The sequence below is a fragment of the Grampus griseus genome (assembly GCF_964374135.1).
Source record: "Grampus griseus genome assembly, chromosome: X".
In the NCBI taxonomy this organism is placed as follows: Eukaryota; Metazoa; Chordata; class Mammalia; order Artiodactyla; family Delphinidae; genus Grampus; species Grampus griseus.
In genome coordinates this window covers 111,004,095-111,024,087 of record NC_138999.1, presented here as the reverse complement: position 1 = coordinate 111,024,087, position 19,993 = coordinate 111,004,095, and the positions used below count along the sequence as shown (strand labels likewise).

At 54.2% G+C, this 19,993-nt stretch overlaps 2 protein-coding genes across 3 annotated transcripts in view; one reads left to right on the top strand and one right to left on the bottom strand.

Annotated features, from left to right (window-relative positions):
- Positions 1–11,162, top strand: part of ELF4 (E74 like ETS transcription factor 4) — a 38,039-nt gene extending 26,877 nt beyond the window's left edge. The window contains exons 3-10 of one of the 2 annotated variants that reach the window (XM_082681828.1): positions 3,413–3,584; positions 3,999–4,091; positions 5,403–5,594; positions 6,454–6,537; positions 6,614–6,806; positions 7,491–7,868; positions 8,694–9,252; positions 10,558–11,162. In XM_082681828.1, coding sequence (XP_082537954.1) covers positions 3,413–3,584; positions 3,999–4,091; positions 5,403–5,594; positions 6,454–6,537; positions 6,614–6,806; positions 7,491–7,868; positions 8,694–9,252; positions 10,558–10,623 — 1,737 coding nt within the window. In that variant the 3' untranslated portion in view covers positions 10,624–11,162. Of the gene's footprint in view, positions 1–3,412; positions 3,585–3,998; positions 4,092–5,402; positions 5,595–6,453; positions 6,538–6,613; positions 6,807–7,490; positions 7,869–8,693; positions 9,918–10,557 lie in introns of those variants that run through there. The other variant, XM_082681827.1, reaches the window with a different exon arrangement.
- Positions 11,163–18,352: 7,190 nt separating this feature from the next.
- Positions 18,353–19,993, bottom strand: part of BCORL1 (BCL6 corepressor like 1) — a 57,932-nt gene continuing 56,291 nt past the window's right edge. The window contains exon 14 of the mRNA XM_082681472.1: positions 18,353–19,241. Within this exon, the coding sequence (XP_082537598.1) occupies positions 18,959–19,241 (283 nt within the window). The 3' untranslated portion in view covers positions 18,353–18,958. The remainder of the gene's footprint in view (positions 19,242–19,993) is intronic.

Sequence of the window (19,993 nt, the reverse complement as noted above, 5' to 3'; positions counted from 1 at the left end):
CCAGACTGTGCACCAACGCGCCCCATGCGGCCAGGCAGTAGTCATCGCGTGGTCGTTTAGTGAGCTGGTTTTGCCCACGTGCAGTTACAGGGCACGTAAAGTTCCCAGGCCAGCCAAGCAGCTGCTAAGTACACTAGCTGAGCTGTCAGTCAGCAACGGGCTGAATGCACACGTGTACACTGACCTCCATGTGCATTTTTGGCCACTTTGCTTCACCTCCAGTGTCACAGTGAGAAAGGTGCTGGGACAACCACATAGCGGGACTGAGAACTGCCAGCTGGCACCGCAGGGTACAGTCCAACCCCCAGCACCTTCAGACTCATGTCTCTAGCCGGTGGATGAGCCCTTCCATAACTGTCTTTTCAGCCTCGATCTAAGGATTCAGGATAAACTGGAGATAGGTTCCTCTGGTGGGAGGAAATTGGAAAACAGGACAGGATTCTGGCACTCAGGCCCCCACTGCTCCATACCTTGCCTGGCACTAGGGTACTTATATGTACCCGTTGGATGGTGTCCTGGCACACTCATCCCTACCCTCCACTACCCTCCTTCCACACACTGGAGAAGAAGAGGCAGCCAGGTCCGGCAGAAGGAATGGAAGATTAGAAGTCCAAAGCCCTGTGTTCTGATCCCAGTGTGGCCACAGTGTCACCTGGGCAAGTCCTGTCCGCGACCCTATCTGGCTGCCATCTCCCCATCTTCACCAAGAGGAGGTCCAGCTGGATTATCTCCAAGGGCACCCCAGCCTAATTCTGATGCTGTCTATCCCAGATCCCTGTGAGGATGGGAAACTTTGTCCAATCTCTAGTGACCTACCAAAGGCTGCCCCCTAGTGGGCTTGGAGTACATGGTACTTTCTGTCCAGCTAGGTCTTAACCTAAAGTTGCTCAGTTTTATCCAGCATCTCTGGCGTGCCTAACCTCCTGGACGAAGGGAAGAAAAATCTAACTCTACCTGGGTTCTCAACTCCGCTAGTCACTTTTTAACTTGTTTCTAGTCCACTCAGCAATTATTTCTGTTCTTCATAAAGGCTGCTCTTCACCGAAGCTGTTCTTCCCTCCCGACCCCACGCCTGCCCCTCCACCCTCAGCAGACAGCCTCTCCTCCAATCCACAGAGAAGCTCAAACCCAGGGACGCCCTCACTTTCCCTGCCTTCTCCCTCTTAGCAATAACATCACCTGTTCCTATTTCCTTTCCTCCGGCCTGGGACAAAGAAGTGACCCTCTTCCTTCCAAGGGTAACACCTACCCCAGTGCTTAATCTCTTCTCTCCTGCCGCCTTCAAGACCTCACACCATCCATCACCTCCTCTCTCTCGTACCTTTCAGACCTCCCACACCTGTCTCCTCAACCTAGAACATTTTCATGTCTCCCCAACCCTAAAAGAAACCCTTTCCTCCCTTCTGCCCACCTCCTCCAACATACCACCTTCTTAGGTCTGTTCTTCTCCCCAGTGTAGCCTCCACCCTCTGGGTTTACTTTTTCACCTCCCTTCTCTCACTCTTTTTAGGAAACAATTTTTGTTGCAAAATATACTGTGAATACAAAAGAGGTAACGTATAATGGAAAAGAATCTGAAAAAGGACATATATATGTGTGTGTATATGTGTGTGTATGTATGTATAACTGCATCACTTGGCTGTACACTTGAAACTAACACAACATTGTAAATTAACTATACTTCAATTTAAAAAATGAATACAAAAGAGTGCATAAATTATATATATATATATATATATATATATATATTTAAAGAATAACTATAAAGTGAACACGCATTAAGTCACCACCCAGGTTAAGAAATAAAACGTTACTTGTCTCCTAGAAGCCCCTGATGCCTAAAGCACCTAATGAGAACCTACTGTATGCCAGACCCTGTTCTAAGCGCTTTATCTACATTGATCTGTTTAAAAAACCCTATGGGGTCAATAATATGACCGCCCCAGTTTTATAAAGGAGGAAACCGATGCACAGAAAGGTTAGGTAACTTGCGCAAGATCACACTGCTCGTAAATAGCAGAGTTTGGTTTCAAACCCAGGTAGTCTGGCTCTAGATCAGCACAGTCCAATAGAATTTTCTGAGATGCTAGAAATGCTCTAGATTTGCGCTGTCCAATGTGGGGCCATGTGGCTATGGAGCACTTGAACTATGGCTGGTGCAACTGAAATTTTAATCTTGAAAAAAGGTACACAGTCACCGGTGGCTAGTGGCTACGGTACTGGACCGGTAGCTCTAGACTCTGGCCTTAATCACTACGCCCACCTGCCTGCCTCCCTCTGTCCGTCCTCCCTGAGATCTGTTGTAATGTGTTTTGAGACCCCAGCACTCCCCTGAAACTGCTCTAGCCAGGTGACTGCCCAGCGGCCAAACCCAAAGCCAGTTTCATCGCTTTTATTCTTCTGGATCCTTCAGGAACATTAGGCAGAACTGAGCATTCTCGTTCTTTTTTTCATGAAGAAAGAATTAACAGACTCATGAAAGAAAATTTGGAAAATACAGACAAGTAGAAAAGAAAAAAATCACCCAAAGTCTCACAACCAAAATATATAATTATTATGAACATCCTGGTATATTTCTTTCTATTCGTCATTTTTAAAAAACAGTTGTGATCGCACTCATTTTTTCAATTTAGCTTTGTTTGATTTTAGAACAACTATGTCCTCTGGGGGTCAAATTCTCATCCCAATAATTTTCTCCACTCCCAGGGATGAGCTCTTGGATACATATTTTTGACTCCCTGAGGTGTCTCCATTTTAAGTATCTCAGTGGTGCCTCCAACTCACCATATTCAGACACTTTCTCCCTTATCTTTCTCCAAAAACCTACTCCTCGTCATTCTGGGTTCCCCCTTAACAAGAACAGTATCCCCATGCACCCACTGAATCAAGCTGGAAATCAGAACCCTCTCCCCCATCCAGGCAGGGACTAGGCCCTTACCTTCCTACCTCTATAATGCCTCTGTTCTTCTGTCTTCATTCCTACTCTCATCACCACAGACTGAGCCCTAAGATGTTCACAATCTGAGCCCCTAACCCTGGTACCCAACCCTGAGCATAGGCTGAGTCCCTCGCCCTTTTTGCCATTGACGAATCCTTTCCCACTGGCTTCAGAATGAGCTTTATCCTTCTCATAGACTGAGCACTAACCCTGTTCACCGATTAACCCATAACTACGACCAGTTAGAACTGTCTGCCCCTGGTTGAGTGCAGCTGGTACAGAGTTAACCCATCTCTATTCATTAAGAACCCACTCAAAGCATCACCTAGTGAGGTTGGACCCAGAGCAATGTCATGCCCTACAAAGGACAGCCCCTGAAGGATCCAAGAATTAGGAATTGCAAGAAGGGTCAGTACAGAGGGCTTCCTGGGAGAGGCGGGTGAGCCCTGAACCAGATCCCTCTCTTTTCCATAGCTGGAAGACCCTTCAGTGTTCCCAGCTGTGATCGTGGAGCAGGTCCCCTACCCCGAATTACTGCATCTGTACTCAGGCCTGGAGCTGGACGACGTTCACAATGGCATCATAACAGACGGGACCTTGTGCATGACTCAGGATCAGATCCTGGAGGGTAGTTTTTTGCTAGCAGGTCTGTTTCCTTCCTGGGCAGAGAAGGTGTGGAGGAAAAAAGGGTTCTGTCTTCAGGGAACAGTAGTCCACAATGGCTTCTAGTGACCCCACGCAGCCAAGGTCAAGGCCCCCAACAGTTGGAAGTTAGATGGGGTGATTAGGATAAGCAGGAGGTAGTACCACTTCAGAGAGGAGGAAACCACCTAAATGGATTCATGATCTCCTGAGATGGAGCGGGACAGTGAGGGGAGACCAGCTGGGATGGGTGTAGAGAAAGGTGGAGAATCAGGGTGGGAGGCGCGCTGGTCCCCTCCCGGCTGCCCCCGGGCTCCTTAGCTCCATTCTCTGAGCTGGCCCTGGTTGTAGCTGCATCCACTGCCCTATGCCCTGAGGGAACTTTTCTTCTCCCCCACATCATGGAACCCGGCACCAGATGACAATGAAGCAACCTCGCAAACCATGTCAACCACTGAAGTCTTGCTGAACGTCGAGTCTCCCAATGACATCCTGGATGAGAAGCAGATCTGTAAGTTTGAACCCTAGCGCCTTAAGTTGAAGCAACACAAGATTCCCTTAAAAATATCACATCCGTGTATTAGATTCTCAGGGACATGTGCGCGCACCCACACCCACCCATATACACGTGCACGTGCTCTTTGGCTGTGACTGGAATGGGAAGGGCAGGACGGCACTGGAGACAAGCAAAGATGGCCAGGGTGACTGTTTGGGTTTTTTTTTCTTCTAGTTTTTCAATTATGGTAAAATACACATAACATAGCATGGACCACCTGAACCATTTTTCAGTGTGCAGGTCCGTGGTATTAAGTACATTTGTTATGTTGTGCAGCCGCCACCTTGTAAAACTGAAAGTCTGTCCCCATGAAACACTAACTCCCCATTTCCCCTTCCCCTCAGCCCCTGGCCACCACCATTCTACTTTCTGTGTCAATGAATTCGACTCCTCTAGGGACCTCAGATAAGTAGAAGCTTACAGTACTTGTTTTGGAGGGACTGGCTCATTTCACTTACGTAATGTCCTCAAGGTCCGTCCATGTATAGCATGTGTCAGAATTTCCTTCCTTTTTAAGGCTGAATACTATTGGTTAGGGTAACTTCAGGCCCCTCTGCTGTCTTGCTGAGCTCCCAGGAAGACCGTGCAGGGTGTGGCCTCCTCATCCCTTCACTGTTCTGGGAGGTTGGCCCCTACCTCCTCCGATGGCCCCCGAGGCAGGCTTCTCCCTCAGCACCCCCCACGCACTTGCCGTGACTCCACAGGAGGATTCCTGGCCCCAACTGCCCCTTCCCAAGGAAGCCCTGAAGCTGCAAATTCTGAATCCTAGCATTCCTAATCCCGACTCTGTCACTAATATTCATTCAGGATGCAACAAATATTTTCTGAGTGCCTGCATGTACCAGGCATGTGTGACCAGCTTGCTGTGTGACCTTGGGCACATGCTCTGCCATCTCTGGGTCTCAGTTTCCTCACCAGAAAAGCAGAGGAATTGGGCTAAATGATGTCTAAGGCTCCTTCCGGTTGTGAAATGAGTAGATGACTAAATCAAGGTGGCCCTTTTCCTTGGGTGTCACCTGGAACTTCCCCACCACCAGCAGTGCGCTATAAACGTGGCCGCCGTGATTGGGGCCAGCTCGTGCCCACAGCTCTGCAGATGTTTCCTCTCCTAGTGTTGTGAGACACGGGAGGCGTTTTCAGGTGTATCCTGTGTCTGGGGCCGTGGGGAATGGCGCCTCGCCCCGCCCCGCCAGGAGCCCACTGTTCTCTTGAGCACTGGGAGACCATGCCCTGGGCCGCACCCACCTCAGGCCTTTCTTCTTGCAGTCAGCACCTCCGAAATGCTTCCAGACCCGGACCCTGCTCCAGCCGTCACTCTGCCCAGCTACCTGTTTCCTGTCTCTGAGCCCGACGCCCTGAACAGGGCTGGTGACACTGGTGGCCAGGAGGAGTGCTGTCTGGAGGAGAAGGTCCCCAGAGAAGAAAGTACCAAGAAGACTGGAAAATCGAAGAAGAGACGTAAGAGAGAGAAGGGGGGGGAGAGGGGAGAGTGTTCCTTTAGGGGGGTGGGCAGTAGGAGGGGCTCAGGGATACCATAAGTAGGGGTGAGTGTCGGGGTTAGGTTCACAGACACATTTAAGAGAACAGCTCTCCGGTGTGGTGGGATGGACAGAAAGTCCTCCCTTCTGGAAAGACGGGCCCCATCAGGTGGCCTGCCCAAAGCCTGACATTTCCCAGGCCACCCCCATCTGCCCAACAGATATGTAAACTCTTAAAAACCCAATGATCCCCGTGGGTTGAATCCTGTACTGAGTGTTCAGACACCAGGCTTGGCCCCCTGGCCAGTCCCTGGCCCTCTGGGGGCCTCTGCCTCAACCCATGCTCTTATCTTCCCTCTCGGAGCTTACGGAGCTGAGACCATGTATGGGAGAGGACTTTGGGCTTTCCCAAGCCCCAGTGTTATTGATTTACTCAGGCGATGGCTGGTCGATACTGCCGTGTCCGTGCGGCAACCAAACCCTGGTGCCACACTTATCCACACCACAGTCACGCCTTTAGGCTGCCTTTTTGTTTCAAAAATTAGGCGAGGCAGATTCTGATCTTCTAAAGGTGGCGCATCGGTAAGCACTCCATTGCCCACACAGGAGCAGTGTTCTGCTCTACCTTTGGGGCCTGAAAATGAGGGCTGGCCATTGGGCAGGTGCGGGCACCTGAAGGCTGTGCCTGTGGAGAGTGACCCCGGGCCTCCCGGGGCCTCTGCCTTGTCTGCCTCATCACCTAACTTGGTGAGCGCTTGGGCCCTCCCTCCCAGGAGCCGCCCTTCAGCGCTCACCCTGGCTGGGCTCAGCCTCACCCTGCTCCCACCATCCCCCCACAGTCCGGAAGACCAAGGGCAACCGCAGTACCTCACCCGTCACTGACCCCAGCATCCCCATTCGGAAGAAATCGAAGGATGGCAAAGGTACGGCGGGGAGGCAGGTGAGGCGGGTAGGGAGCCGGGGGGCCTGGGCGCCCCCTCACCGCCTGCCACTCTGCAGGCAGCACCATCTACCTGTGGGAGTTCCTCCTCGCACTTCTGCAAGACCGGAACACCTGCCCCAAGTACATCAAGTGGACCCAGCGAGAGAAAGGTATCTTCAAGCTGGTGGATTCCAAAGCGGTGTCCAAGCTGTGGGGGAAGCAGAAGAACAAGCCTGACATGAACTATGAGACGATGGGACGGGCACTAAGGTAGGAGCCACTGCCCTGAGGAGTCACCAAGCTCTTCCTTCTGTCCAGGGAGTCCCGTCGCTAAGGGGCCTCCAATTTTCCCTGAAAAGACTGGGCTCTGGGTGATGTGTAAGTGCCTCGCTCCTGTGGCCTGAGTCACCGGGACGCTCTTCCGAGGAGGGAATTCCTGTGACTCTCCCGTTTGCTTGCCCCCCAGCCCATTTCCCAGGTCCCGCCTGGGAGGGACAGTCCCCTTCCTCTTGCATTTCTGTCCTAGCCTTTTTTTCTTTTTAGAGCAGAAAGAGAACTTTAGGGCCCCCCATCCCCAAGAAGGGCTTCCTTCATATTCTGCAAGCTAGGGGTCCAGGAAGATGGGCCTGACTTACCCACGGTCGGTCTCTCAGGTTGGGGGACTGCTGAACCCCCATCGTCCACCCCTCCCATCCTTCACTCACTCCCGTCCTCTGCCCCAAAGCAGGATGGGGGTCAGCATTTGAAATCCCTGCTTGTGGACCCTTTGAGTCATCAGGGGGGAGATATCAGAAATTTCATAAAAGCCTTCCAAGTCCGAGAGTTGGCCCTACCCCTTCCCTTGCCCTTGGGCTCCCGTCTGGCTCCCCGACCAGCCTCCACCTCGTGCGCACCCTGCCCGGGAGGGTGGTGTGTCCCTGGCTCACCCCCCACTTTCTGTCCCGTGTCCCACAGATATTACTACCAAAGAGGCATCCTTGCCAAAGTGGAAGGGCAGAGGCTGGTGTACCAGTTTAAGGAGATGCCCAAGGACCTGGTGGTGATTGAAGATGAGGACGAGAGAAGTGAAGTCCCAGCCACATCCCCTCAGGCCTCCACTCCCTCCACCTCGTCCAGCAGCACCACCCGGCGAGCCAGCTCCAGGGTATCATCCAGAGCTGCCCCGCATGGCAAGGGCGCCACTTCCTGGGAAAAGCCAAAGTTTCAGCACGTTGGTCTACAGCCATCTGCGAGTCTGGAATCGGGACTGTCTCTAGACGAGGAGATCCCCACTACCTCCACGGTGCTTGTCTCTCCACCAGAGAGCCAGGCCAAACGCACCAAAGCTGTGAGGTAAGTGCGCCCAGGCCGTTCCAAGTCTTCCCATAGTACCTCGTGATGGGGAGCGTTTTCAGCTTCTTGCAAAGCTCCGCTCTCTCTCGGGTCTCCTGGGACCCTTGTGGCATCCCTGGGAAGCCAGTGGGACACTTGTTGGTTAAAAGAGGAAAAGTGACTTGCCTGAGGTCACACGCCAATGTAACGGCCAAGCCAGCTGTTGACCTGGGGTGCTTCTCTTGCCAGCTGGGGCTGTTTCTGTTACCCCAGAGTGCTCCCCAAGCAGCCACCGGGAGCCTCTACTCCTGGGCTCGTCCCCCCAAGCCTCCTCCACTCCAGAAAAGAGGCAACATCCTGCCTTCCTCAGGCCCTCCAAGCCCACCAGGAGGTGTCCACACTAAGGTGCCTCCAATTTTCCGTGGAAACTTTGGCCTTCGTCTGGTTTATATGTATGTACCTGTCACTACGCTGGTGTGGGCCACAGGGATGCTCTTCTGAAGAGGGACGGCAGTAGAGTGGAGCGGTGACAAACACGAGCTCTGGAGTCAGAAAGCCTTGTGTCCCTGTTACTAGCTGTGTGGTCTAGGGCAAGTTACCTAACCTCTCTGTTCCTGTTTCCTCACACAGTAAAATCAGATTGTTAATCTTATTCGACTCATGGCTGATCGGAAGATTGAGTGAAATCCTGCATGCCAGCCAGTTAGAATGATCCCTGACCTTTACTAAGTGCTCAACAAACGGTAGCCAAAGTGACGACAAAGAAAACGCCTTCAGCTCCGTTCCTCCTGTGCCCTCCTTCTGAGCCTCCTACCTGAACCAAATCTGTTTTCTGTTTCTCCTCAGTACTTCTTCAGTGCCCAGCAACATCCACCTAGGAGTGGCCCCTGTCGGGTCAGGCTCGGCCTTGACCCTGCAGACCATCCCGCTGACCACAGTGCTGACCAACGGGCCTCCTGCCAGTACTACTGCTTCAACCCAGCTCGTTCTCCAGAGTGTTCCGCCTGCTTCGACCTTCAAGGACACCTTCACTTTGCAGGCCTCCTTCCCCCTGAACACCAGTTTCCAAGAGAACCAGGTGGCAGCACCAGGGGCTCCGCTGATTCTCAGTAGCCTCCCCCAAATTCTGGCTGGGGGCAACTGTCCGACCAATCCAGCACCACCCTCGGTCACAGGGGCTGGCCCAGCAGGGCCCAGCTCTCAGCCCCCCGGGACTGTGATTGCGGCCTTCATCAGGACTTCCGGTGCCACAGCAGCCCCTGGGGTCAAGGAGGGGCCTCTGAGGCCCTCCTCCTATGTACAGGGCATGATGACTGGGGCCCCCATGGAGGGGCTGCTGGTTCCTGAAGAGACCCTGAGGGAGCTCCTGAGGGATCAGGCTCACCTTCAGCCACTTCCAACCCAGGTAGTTGCAAGGGGTTCCCACAATCCGAGCCTTCTGGGAAACCAGACTTTCTCTCCTCCCAGCCGCCCCACTGTTGGGCTGACCCCGGTGGCTGAACTTGAGCTCTCCTCGGGCTCAGGGTCCCTGTTTACGGCTGAGCCTAGTGTGACCACATCTGGGAGCCTACTGACCAGATCCCCAACCCCAGCCCCCTTCTCCCCATTCAACCCCACTTCCCTCATTAAGATGGAGCCCCATGACATATAAACGGAGGGCTTGGGGGGAAGTGTGACCCACCAGGCAAAGTGGAGCAGCATTTGTATATGGACTTCCTCTAAGAGCCTGACGGAAGGAGTGCACCTGCCCTTATATTTCAGTGGGGGGTCAGTACACCACACCCCCGTGCCCCACCCCTGCCCGGCGTCACCATGGCCAAGACAGGCCCAGTCGGAGCATCCCTGGTGTCAGACCACAGCTTTCAAGAGCACTAGGGGCTATGTTCTTGTCGGGGTAATAGGCTGACTTGGTGACGGAGGGCAGACCTCCTGAGACGTCTGTAGCCAGGGCTGGGGTAGGGGCTTCGTGAGAAGAGTCTTTTTGCCTGACTGTATTTCACCATCTTCTTTCCCTCCACAGAGTACTTACTATCCCGTACGTGAATATCTCTGTATGTATTTGTGTGTACTCGTGGGTCTGTATCTCCATTTCTTTGGTGAGGACGGGGGTGTAGCTGTGAGGTCTTCAAGGGTGTGTGTCTCTCTGTGGGTCAGCCACAGAGATGGGGAGTTTTCTGTTTTAAGGGAAAGCCTTCTCCGGTTCCCTTTGTACAAACCAAGATTCGGTTGTTCTGAGCCTATGGGGTACAGGTTGGAGCCGCCACATCTGGAGAGATGTCACAGAGCTGGAGCAGGTCCAGGGGAAGAGACCTTCGATGAGCATGTGTGTTGGGGAAGACGCTTTCTTCCTGGGGTCAGCCTCTTTGCCCACCAGTCATTAGCCAGCAGGCCGGAAACATCAGCTCCCCAGAGCGCTTCGCTGAAGCGCCCCTCCAGGGGCAGACCCAGCCACAACGTCCCCGGGGGGAGGGGGGCTAAATTAGCTGGATGTTTGCGCCAAGGGCTCGGGCTGTAATACCAGCGTTCACGGGCGCCCTGCCCTGCACCCCGAATCCTGGCTTCCCTCTTGATTAATTTTGCCCCTGCCGCTTCCCTGCTGGCAGGCGGGGCCGGGGACAGTCGGATAATCCAGTAGCGGTGTGCTTCGGGCCCACCTCTGTCCCCGCTCGTGCCTACTTGCTGCTCAGCCTACTTTCTACTCCCCTCACAGGTCGGTCCACCCAGCCACTTCCGCGACCGCTGCAGCAGACCACCTCCAGTGGGCCGCGGCCCCTGACCTCCAGCTTTCTCACCTCACCCTGATTCCTCCTCCACGAAGACGGGAGCCAGCAGCTGTGAGCTCCCTGTTCCTCCTGTCTCTCCATGTGCCTTCCTTCCATCTTTCCTCTTTCTGAGAAGGGGTCAGCCAATTTTCTCTTGAAGTCAACCCCTCGGCCTGGGGCCTCCATCCTGTCCCCTGTCTCTTCTGTGAATTCGCTTTCCTCTCTCCGCCACGTTTCAGAGCCAGCCTAAGAGCTCTAATATGTCAGCCTTGGAAACAGTGATATTATCTGGTGAATTTGGTTAATGTGAATCAGTGCCTCAGGACCTTTGCTATGTCCCTGGCACAAAACCAGCCACGTGACCTAACTACCTCCCCTGGTTGCCCTTCTCTCTCCTTCTGGTCACTGCCAAGCCCGTTATTGTCCTCTTGTTCTCCCTCTTCTCCCCCCAGGAGGGAAGCATACATGGTTGTGCAGGTGTATTTCTCACACGTCTCCAGCGCTTGGCGTTAACGTGATTTTTTTCTAATAAAATCAGTTTATTATGACCATTTCCTGGTGGCAGAAAGTAAAGCATCTTGAAGGGGGTCACCTTTAAAAGTAATTTTGGCACAAAGGTGCCACGTGGGTTGAGACTGGCCCTGCCCCCCTCACCCCAACCCCATAGAACTCATCATACGAAGGTCTTCTTCACACTTCTTGGCCCCTGTGAGCCCTCACGGCACATGACACTACTTCCCATCCCCTTGGGCACTAGCTGGGCTCATCCGAGTCCTCCGTCACCCTCTCTCTCTGTGCCCGTCGGGCTCCACATCCACCACTTTACATGTGGGTGCCCCCAAGGGCCTTATCCACCCTCCTGGCTCCAGGAGGGCTCTTTGGGTTGGGTCTGGAATCTAGAGCTCCAGCCCTCACTCTTCTCCTCAGCTTGTGGCTCACATTCCTAGCGGTCTGCTGGACAGTTCTACCCGGGTGCCTGTCAGTCCCTCAAAGAGTGCCCCTCTATCAAAAATGGCTATTTGAAAGTCCTCCACACACACAAAACCTTTCGAAACAAAAAGGCCATCATGACTTGCCTGTTTCTCTTAATGCTGCCACCATCTTCCTGACCTTCTAAGCTTGACATTTGAGAGCCAGCTGATGGCTGTGTTCACTTGACCCTGTCCCCGCCCCATTTCCTGAACTCCAGCGCAGTTTGCCATTGTCTCTCAAATCTGGCCGTTCTTCCACATTCCCAGCCTAGCTCAAACTCACTCAGAGCTTAACCCCGTCCCCAGACATATTGGCAGCCCCCCAGGGTGATCCGACTCAGCCCCTCCAATCTGCCAGGGCACCACCTCTGTTCTTCCTCTGCCAGGATGCCTCCAGGTCGGGGTGACACTCAAAATACTTAACCTCCGGGTTTCCCTGGTGGCGCAGTGGTTGAGAGTCCGCCTGCCGATGCAGGGGATCCCAGTCCGGGAGGATCCCACACGCCGCGGAGCGGCTGGGCCCGTGAGCCATGGCCGCTGAGCCTGCGCGTCCGGAGCCTGTGCCACAACGGGAGAGGCCGCAACAGTGAGAGGCCCGCATACGGCCAAAAAAAAAAAAAAATTAACCTCCAATCTGTTCTGAGCAGCTGGGCATTAACCCTTTATTTTCTGAATCGTGAGGCAGTCCAGGGGTCCTGGAGGAGGTGTGGGGGAGCACTTGAGGGCTCAGGTCAGCCGTTCCAGAAGTATTTTGCGCTTAGCATCAGCTCTGTCTTCAGACAAGTTCCCAAGTCTTCGACCTTCTGGCAAGGCCCTTCACCATCAGGGCCTGACTTCCCCAGTCGGCTCAGCATTGCTTCCCTGACCTGTGTACTGCTCCAGTCAAAGGGGTGGATTGGCTGGCCTTTGAATGTGCCTCTGTTGGAGTTTCCCACCTCTGTGCTTTTGCTTTACTTGCTTCTGCTCAACCGGAATGGTCTTCCCACCCCGCTAGTACCAATTAAGTTGTATCCATCCTTCAAGTCTTGGTTCATGGAAGCTGCCTCCCCAGACCAGTTTTGGCAGTTTTGGCAACCGATTGTGAGCAGCCTGTGACATCTCTATAATAATCACAAACTGTTACTTACATCCTCAATGACCTGAACCTATTTAGTCTCCCCAATTACCTTCTGAGGGGCAGGGGACTGTATCACCCAAAGAGCAGGGCACACTACGAAGAAACTAGTGAGCATCAGCGGACGGTTACTGATTGAGCTGGTGAGAGATGGGGGACCAAAGTTTGAGGTAGGTGACCTCCAACCTCCCCTCTGCACAGGCACTCACCCCAGGTGCTCCACTGCCCAGGGCCTGCCCTCCCTGGCTCAGTGCCCTCATGGTACCCCCACCCCACCCCCCAGCCTTAGCATCCAAGAGTTGTTACTACTTTGAACATCCCCTGCCCCTAAAGAAACTTCCCTGTCCAGTTTCTTTCCTACTCGAAGTGTTAAATTAGCTAATCTGATAAACTAACCTGTGCTGATATAGTTATGGGAGAGGGCTAGAGGAGAGCCTCAGGAGACAGGTTCATTTCAACCAGGGTCACGTGGCAACAACATCCCTGCCTTTGCAATGGTTAATAGAGTCAAGAGACTTGCTCCTCACCCCCAGCAGCTGATGCATTACTCCCTCCTCTGAGCTCCCACAGCACTTTGTATATACCTCTTATTGTAGCACTTAGCACATGGTAGCTCCTTAGCTATGTGTTTATGTATGTTTCCCCTCCGATAGACTGTGAGCTCCTCAAGGACAGGGACTGTGTGTTAGTCACTGATGTATCCCCAGCGCCTAGCACAGTGCCTGGCACACAGTAGGTGCTCAATAAATGTTTATTGAACGAATGAATGAGTCCTGTTTCTAACCATGGGGATTTCAGCCCTATACTAAGGCAGGCAAGAGGGGCGAGAAAAGGACAACCCATACTTGGGGGCTACCACGGCTCTTTTCCCCTCATATAGCACTGCAGGCACCTGCCTCCCTTGCCCACGTCTGCAGCCACCCCAGGACAGCGACAGCAGGGTCCACAAGGAGACCAAGGCTGCTTCCAGCAATGCCTTGCTGCCACCAGGTGCCCCGAAGACTCTCAACTCCTGCCCTTTTCTGCTGCCCCCTTCCTGGGACAGACTCATCACTATTTCCTCATCCCTGGGTGGGACTGAGTGGTAGAAGCGTCAGGCCCTGTGGGAGGGGCGGAACAAGAAGGTATTCTCACGATCGTAGTCTTTCTGACCCCATCATGTATTTTTAAAGAGGCGGTTGCCTCCGGCTCCAAAGCCGCTGGATCCGAGGTGAGTGCGCTCATTCCCCTCCGGCTGCTCCCAGGCCTGGGAGGCCAAGGCGGTCGCAGCCTGTGAGAGCCTCGGCCTTGGCACGCCAGGCGTGCGGCCTGCGTCCAGCAGGTGGCGCTATGGAGCCGGCGCAGGCGGGCGGGTGACCCAGCGGAGCCCGGGAAGGGAGAGGCGGCCAGGGCGGGGCGTGCCGCTCTTGGCGGAGGCGGCCGCGGCCGGCATCTTCCTCTGCCTCTGTCCTGACCCTGCGCCCCAAACTGTCCCTGGGCGGCTCCGGCCCCCACCAAGGCCTTCCATCGCTCACTACCTTGGAACTTTCGCCCCGGCCCCCTCCCCCTCCCCTTCCCCTTTCTAGGGGGAATTCAGCAGTCGAATGAATGCCCTCTCCCCATTGGCCGGTCGCGCCCTGGCCCCGCCCCGCAGCCACCCACCCCCAGCCTCCGGGACTAGCAGGTGAGCACGCGGCGGGCCTGGCCTCCTGCGCCGGCCGCCACGCTCGCACGGGCGGCGGGAGTGAGACCGGGCCGCCGCCCCCAGTCGCGGGGCGCCCGGCCTGGCCACCTCCCCACCGCGGCCTGCGTTTAGCTACACTTGCGCGCACCGCCGCTTTCAACCTTGAAATCGGAGAGTGATCGAGGCACTCGCGACAGCCGTCTGCGCGCGGAGGGCCCCGACCGCCCGCGGCGTGAGCCCGAGTTCCTGGGAGGCGTCCGAGTCCGTTTGCCCAACGCTGCAGCTTAGCAGCCCGCCTCGCCATGGAAACCCGTGGTCTCGGGGAACACGTGGAGCCTGGCCCGCCCTGTTGCGGGGTCCAGAAGGCTCCAGCACTTGGCCCCTCCCCCTGGGAGCTAAGCAGGTCGCCCTTGGGGCGGACCTCATCCTCCGCAAACCACACACGCACTTGTCTTAGCAGGGACGGGACACCGTAAAGCACCCAACAAGCTTCCCCGGCACAGGGTAAAATATGGAAGGGGCAGGAGCTTACCGCCCAATTCCCCCCCCCCCCAACCCAAATAGATCGCGGGTCGTCCTTTCTCAGAGTACGGAGACTTGAACAGTGCCTCCCTCTCAACCCTGCACCCCAAAAATGAACATTCTGGTAAGACCATCATTAACTGTAAGCTCGTGACCTCAGCACGTAGGAGGAACTAACTTCAGCTAAACAGCCATGTTTACTCAGTGTGATTCTCTTCCGTCGGCAGTAAATTGAGCCCCATTTGGCAGATGGAGTAATGAAGGCTCGAAAGATTAGGTTCTCTCTCACCCGAAGTCAGCCTAGATGGTAAGTGGTGGGCTGGCTCTTTCCCCTAGGCCGCACTGAAAGGATTAGATCACTTAATAAGAGGCCATCGTCCTCACCCCAGTCCGGACCAGGGATGCAGATTTACCTCCTGCTTTATGGGATTCACAGTCCGTACCTCCTGCTTTGCTCTTCCCACTCTGGCAGAAGGGCAGTGAGAGGACTCCAGAAAAGGTGTGGGGAAGGGAACCCAAAAGCAAGAAAAGAAACTGCTGTTTGGTCCCGCTTTTAACTCATCCCCTTTCTCCAGAGAAATAAAGGGGTGTGCACACCCACACACCCCAAACACCCATGGCTGTCCACGGGTCCCCAAAGGACCATCACCTATTCCTTTGGAGTCATTCGGACTTTGCCCACAGCATGTCCCTCCTGCCCTAAATGGAAATCCTTACAGCATCCCCACGACTCTCCCTTCATCCTTTCTTCTGAATCTCAAGGGATCACCTTTTCCCCTCCCTCTGCCTGTCCTACCTCCAGCACATTTTACCAATGTATTAAAAGAAAACCAAAAAAATACTCTGTCATACCTGGTTTAAAGAGTTCCCATGGTTCCCCATCACCTCAGGCAAAAGTCAAAGCCATACTCCGTGGCATGGCTGGCAGGGCTCCTACACCCTCCTCCCCCACCTGTACCTTCTAGCTCCGGTGACACTGAAGTGGGTTGTAGTTTCCTGCACATAGTACCCTTCTTTGTCTCCAAGCCTGTGCTCAGATGTCTCCTTAGTTCAAAGATTCTTCCCTACCACCCCTAATTCCCATTTTCCTACTTGTCAACTAGGCATCACTTCTGAACAACCCTGTGCCCCTGCCCATCCCTCTGAGCTCCCATAGCATCCCTGGCTTAGCTGGATCCTTGCACTCGCCACATGGCCTCAGGTGTTGTTTGGGAACCCGAGGCCTCAGGATCAGAAAGTGGGTAAGTGCAGGCTCACAGATCACTCCTGGGGCTGGCTGGGCTCCTGTCGGCCAGACACACAGACCCCTGGCCTGTACGCTGATACGACTCTCCAGAGACTGCAGCCACAGTGAGAGGTCCTAAGAACATAGCTTAAAAGGGCCTCATCCCAGGCCTGCAGGCATCCCGTTCCCCTCAAACAATAACAGGCTCATTCTGGAGCCAGCAGTCAGAAGGAATTATAGCTTCTACCACTGTTTTTCAGAAGTAGGGAGAAAAGTTGTAAAATCCAGGATGGGCATCTTGCTTCCATAGTAGCGGGGTCTTAGGAAAGCAGAACCACAGAAAAACTGCACTGGGTACGGGGGCAGGGGGCACACCGGCATGACAGTGAGGGCAGTGACAAGACCATGAAGTCAGCTGCTGACACCGGTGGCCCAGGGCAGGAAAGAGAGCTGGCAGGCAGGTGATTTCCTTGAGTTAAAGAGTGGCATCCCTCACAGCCACCTAAAAGGTGGTCCCTCCCCACATCATGCTCCTCCTGTGCAGCGCACGCCCGGGGGGGGAGGGCCCACCAACCCCCGCCGCCCCGCGCCAGACCAACGCAGGTGCTCAATTCTCCCCACTGGCCACCCCCGGGATTTGCCCCGGCCTTTCCTTTCCTCTCCAGATCTTGCCCCAGTGACCCAAATGCTCACTGGCCACTCCACCTTGTCCTCATTTGCTGTGCCCATAAGGACCCAAAACTGCAAAGCAGGATCAGGGCTTTCCCCACTGACTTCATGGGGACGCCCACCTTCTGTAACCACGGAAGAGCCAATACGGGGAGGAGAGAAGACAGGAGACAGAAGCCCTGACACAGGTTTTTCAGTATGCAAGTGTTTTTGACTCCACAGCCAGTTGCTTAAAATTAAACATAAAGGGCAGCCAGAATACACACCCAAATGCAAAAAAGTAAAGGCAAACATAAAATAAACCACACAATACCATGACCCCCAACAGAACCAAAAAGTTAAAACCCCAAAAAACCCCTCATCTTTATATATATATATATATATATATATATATATATATATATACACATATATATATATATATATTTTTTTTTTTAGAAAGGGAGAACAACTGTTCAAAACCAACTGGGCAGTATGGTGGGGGTGGGGAGCAGTCCTACAGAAGGGGGCCTAGAACTTCCCCCTGGGGACAAAGAACAAACACAATACAAAGAAAATAACCACCAATGCTCCTGCAAGGGTCAGGAGTCTCCAGAGAACAGATTGTCCCATCCTCAAACTGGCTTTTTTTTTTTTGCCTTTTTTTTTGTCCTTTTTTTTTCCATTTTCTTCTTTTGTTGTTGTTGTTTTAGCACCTGTACAATAAAACTGTACCATCTCCAACCAGAGCTGGCCGTAGGGAGGCCCTCCCGCCTTTGGATGGCACACACTCTCTACAAGGATTGTTCGGAAAAATAGCAATCGATAGAAAAATAAGAACAAGAGTGGGAAAGACAACGCCACAGAGGGGGCTGGGACAGAGAAGCAGCCCAAGCACCTCCCCCTCTCTCCACGAACAAACCCAGCGCTGGAAGGGAAGCCTGCTAGGGCCGCACACTCAGCCCCAGGTCCCCAGGCAGGAGTGGAGGCCGGCAGGAGACCAGTCTCCTGCCCTCATCTTAGGAAATAGCTGAGGCCTGGGTTCAACATCTGGCAGGCAATCCCAGAGCCCTCTGCAGATTCCAAAGGAGAACAGGTTGGGGGCAGAGGGAGAATGAGGGAGGAGAGAGAGAAGAGAGAGGAAAGTGGTGCTCTGAGTCAGGCAAGGGGGAGAGATGGGGACAAGGGTGGGGAGCCGAGAGGCTCAGTATCCAGGGAGGCCGGGGGCGCAGGGGGGAAAGCTGCAGGAACAAACCCATACTGTGCACTCTGAGGAGGGCAGTGAGGACAGCAAGGAGGGGGCTACCTTATCCTTCAGACCCATTCTCAACTCTCCTCCATAAGAGTCACTCATTAACCCCTTACTCCCATAATCCTCCCCTCCCCAGTAAACACTAATCTCGAGACAGCAGGGCTGCTGCAAAGGGCAGGAGGGTGAAATGGGAAAAACTGGGGGAGGGGTGAGCACCAAAGACTCAGGATTCACCCCCCACCCCCCAGACCTGGGCCAGCACCAGCCACCATCATTAGTCACAGGCCAGTGGCCCCCCCACCCCTCCCCGCCCCCTCCCCAGTGGTGGAAAAAACCCTGGGAGTAACTTTTTCGGAGGGAGGGAACAGCTTCAGAGCTTAATCGAGAAAGACAAAGAAAGGAGGTGAAGAAAGTCCCTCAATACAACAAGTTGTCTCAAATCGTCACAGTGATACAGACTTATCAGAAACCAATGAAACAATACAAATTAAATACTAATAAAATAAATACTATGGAAGACAAAAGAACACAGGGGAACAGAGGGGGCGCTCAGAGATTTGGGCTTTTCTCTTTTCTCCTCCGGACAGGCCGTGGCCACCCAGGGCCCAGGTTTGGTCTTGGTCACACACAAGGAGGCCAGTCCAAGGGACCCTGGCGCCACCTCCCACCACCCCTGGGACCTCTTGTCCTCAGACGTGGAGTTCAACTTTCCACCCCCGTCACCAACCACGACAACAATGACGATGACAGGGAGATGAGAACTAACTGTAACCAAATTAAAAAAAACAAAAAAACAATCCAGTCACTAATGCTGGCATTGATAAGGCGGCTTCTTGTTGGTCCGTATTATTGCCTCTTTCTGCAGTCTGGTGCTCGGTGGGGGAAAGACATGGGAGGTGGGGGAAGGGTGAACTTGGGAGGAGAAAGAAGAAAAGGGAGGGGCTGTTTTCCCGGTCAACTGTTCCAAGGCTGGAACTCCACCTCGGACCCTAGGAGCCGAAGCAGCTCCGCCTCGTACCGCACCAGCTCCACAGTCTCAGAGGAGCCTGGGGCGGAGGTGGCGTCCATGCCTCCAGGCCACTCGGCGGGGGTCAGCAGCTGACTGGAGGCCACCTGCCGGTAGAACTCGGCCTTGGGCAAGGTGGCGATTTCAAAGTGCGGGAACCGAGCCTGAAAGATCCTCGAGGAAAGCTTCAGCCTCTTCAGGACGTCGGTAAAGAGAAACCAGTTGCAGGGCCTAGAAAAGGCAAGAATGGGAGTTAGGGGAGGGGGCCAAGGGGACGGGGCGGCGGGGGTGGGGTGCTGGGAGCAGGTGGGAGGGCTGCCGGTCTGGCCACCCTCCACTAAGCCACAGACCCCATGAGTGTAGCGGAGGTGAATATTTTCTCCTGTCCCCTACATTGGCAGGCCCAGCTTTCAGCTAAATGGCGAGCACTCAACCCATGAGTGGTGACCTCTTCCAAAAACGGGGAGCGGGAGGGAAATGGGCCTTCCAGAACCTAAAACTCTGAGCAGGCTTCCCCAGGCCTTACCCGCACCGTGACCTGGAATTTACCATCTGCTGGGACCAGTTCTGCCCCCAGCGATCCCTGCCAGCCTGTCTGGTTTCCCTTTCCTGTTCTCACTCCTGCTTCCCCTGCCTCCTTGTTCTCCAAGATCTTCCCCGGCAGAGGGGGAGCCGTGGAGAAAGGCCTAAACTGCGGGTAATCCAAAAGGCATTTCTCTTTGGCTCTGGAATGCATTAGACAAGTTTTTTCTCCAGCGGAGCACCATCATTTCTGCAGGGCCGGAGCTCACGTTACAGCTACAGCCAGTCTGACTTTGCTGAGCACACCCGACTGGGCGACAGCCTGGGGGCAGTCAGGAGGGGGGCTGCTAGGCTGGCCCGGGCCAAACGCTTGCTTTGACTAAACCACGAGGAAACGCTGCATCCCCATGTCAGTGGTCCCTGTTTCCAGGGCTGTCCCTCCTCGCCATTCGCCATTCCAC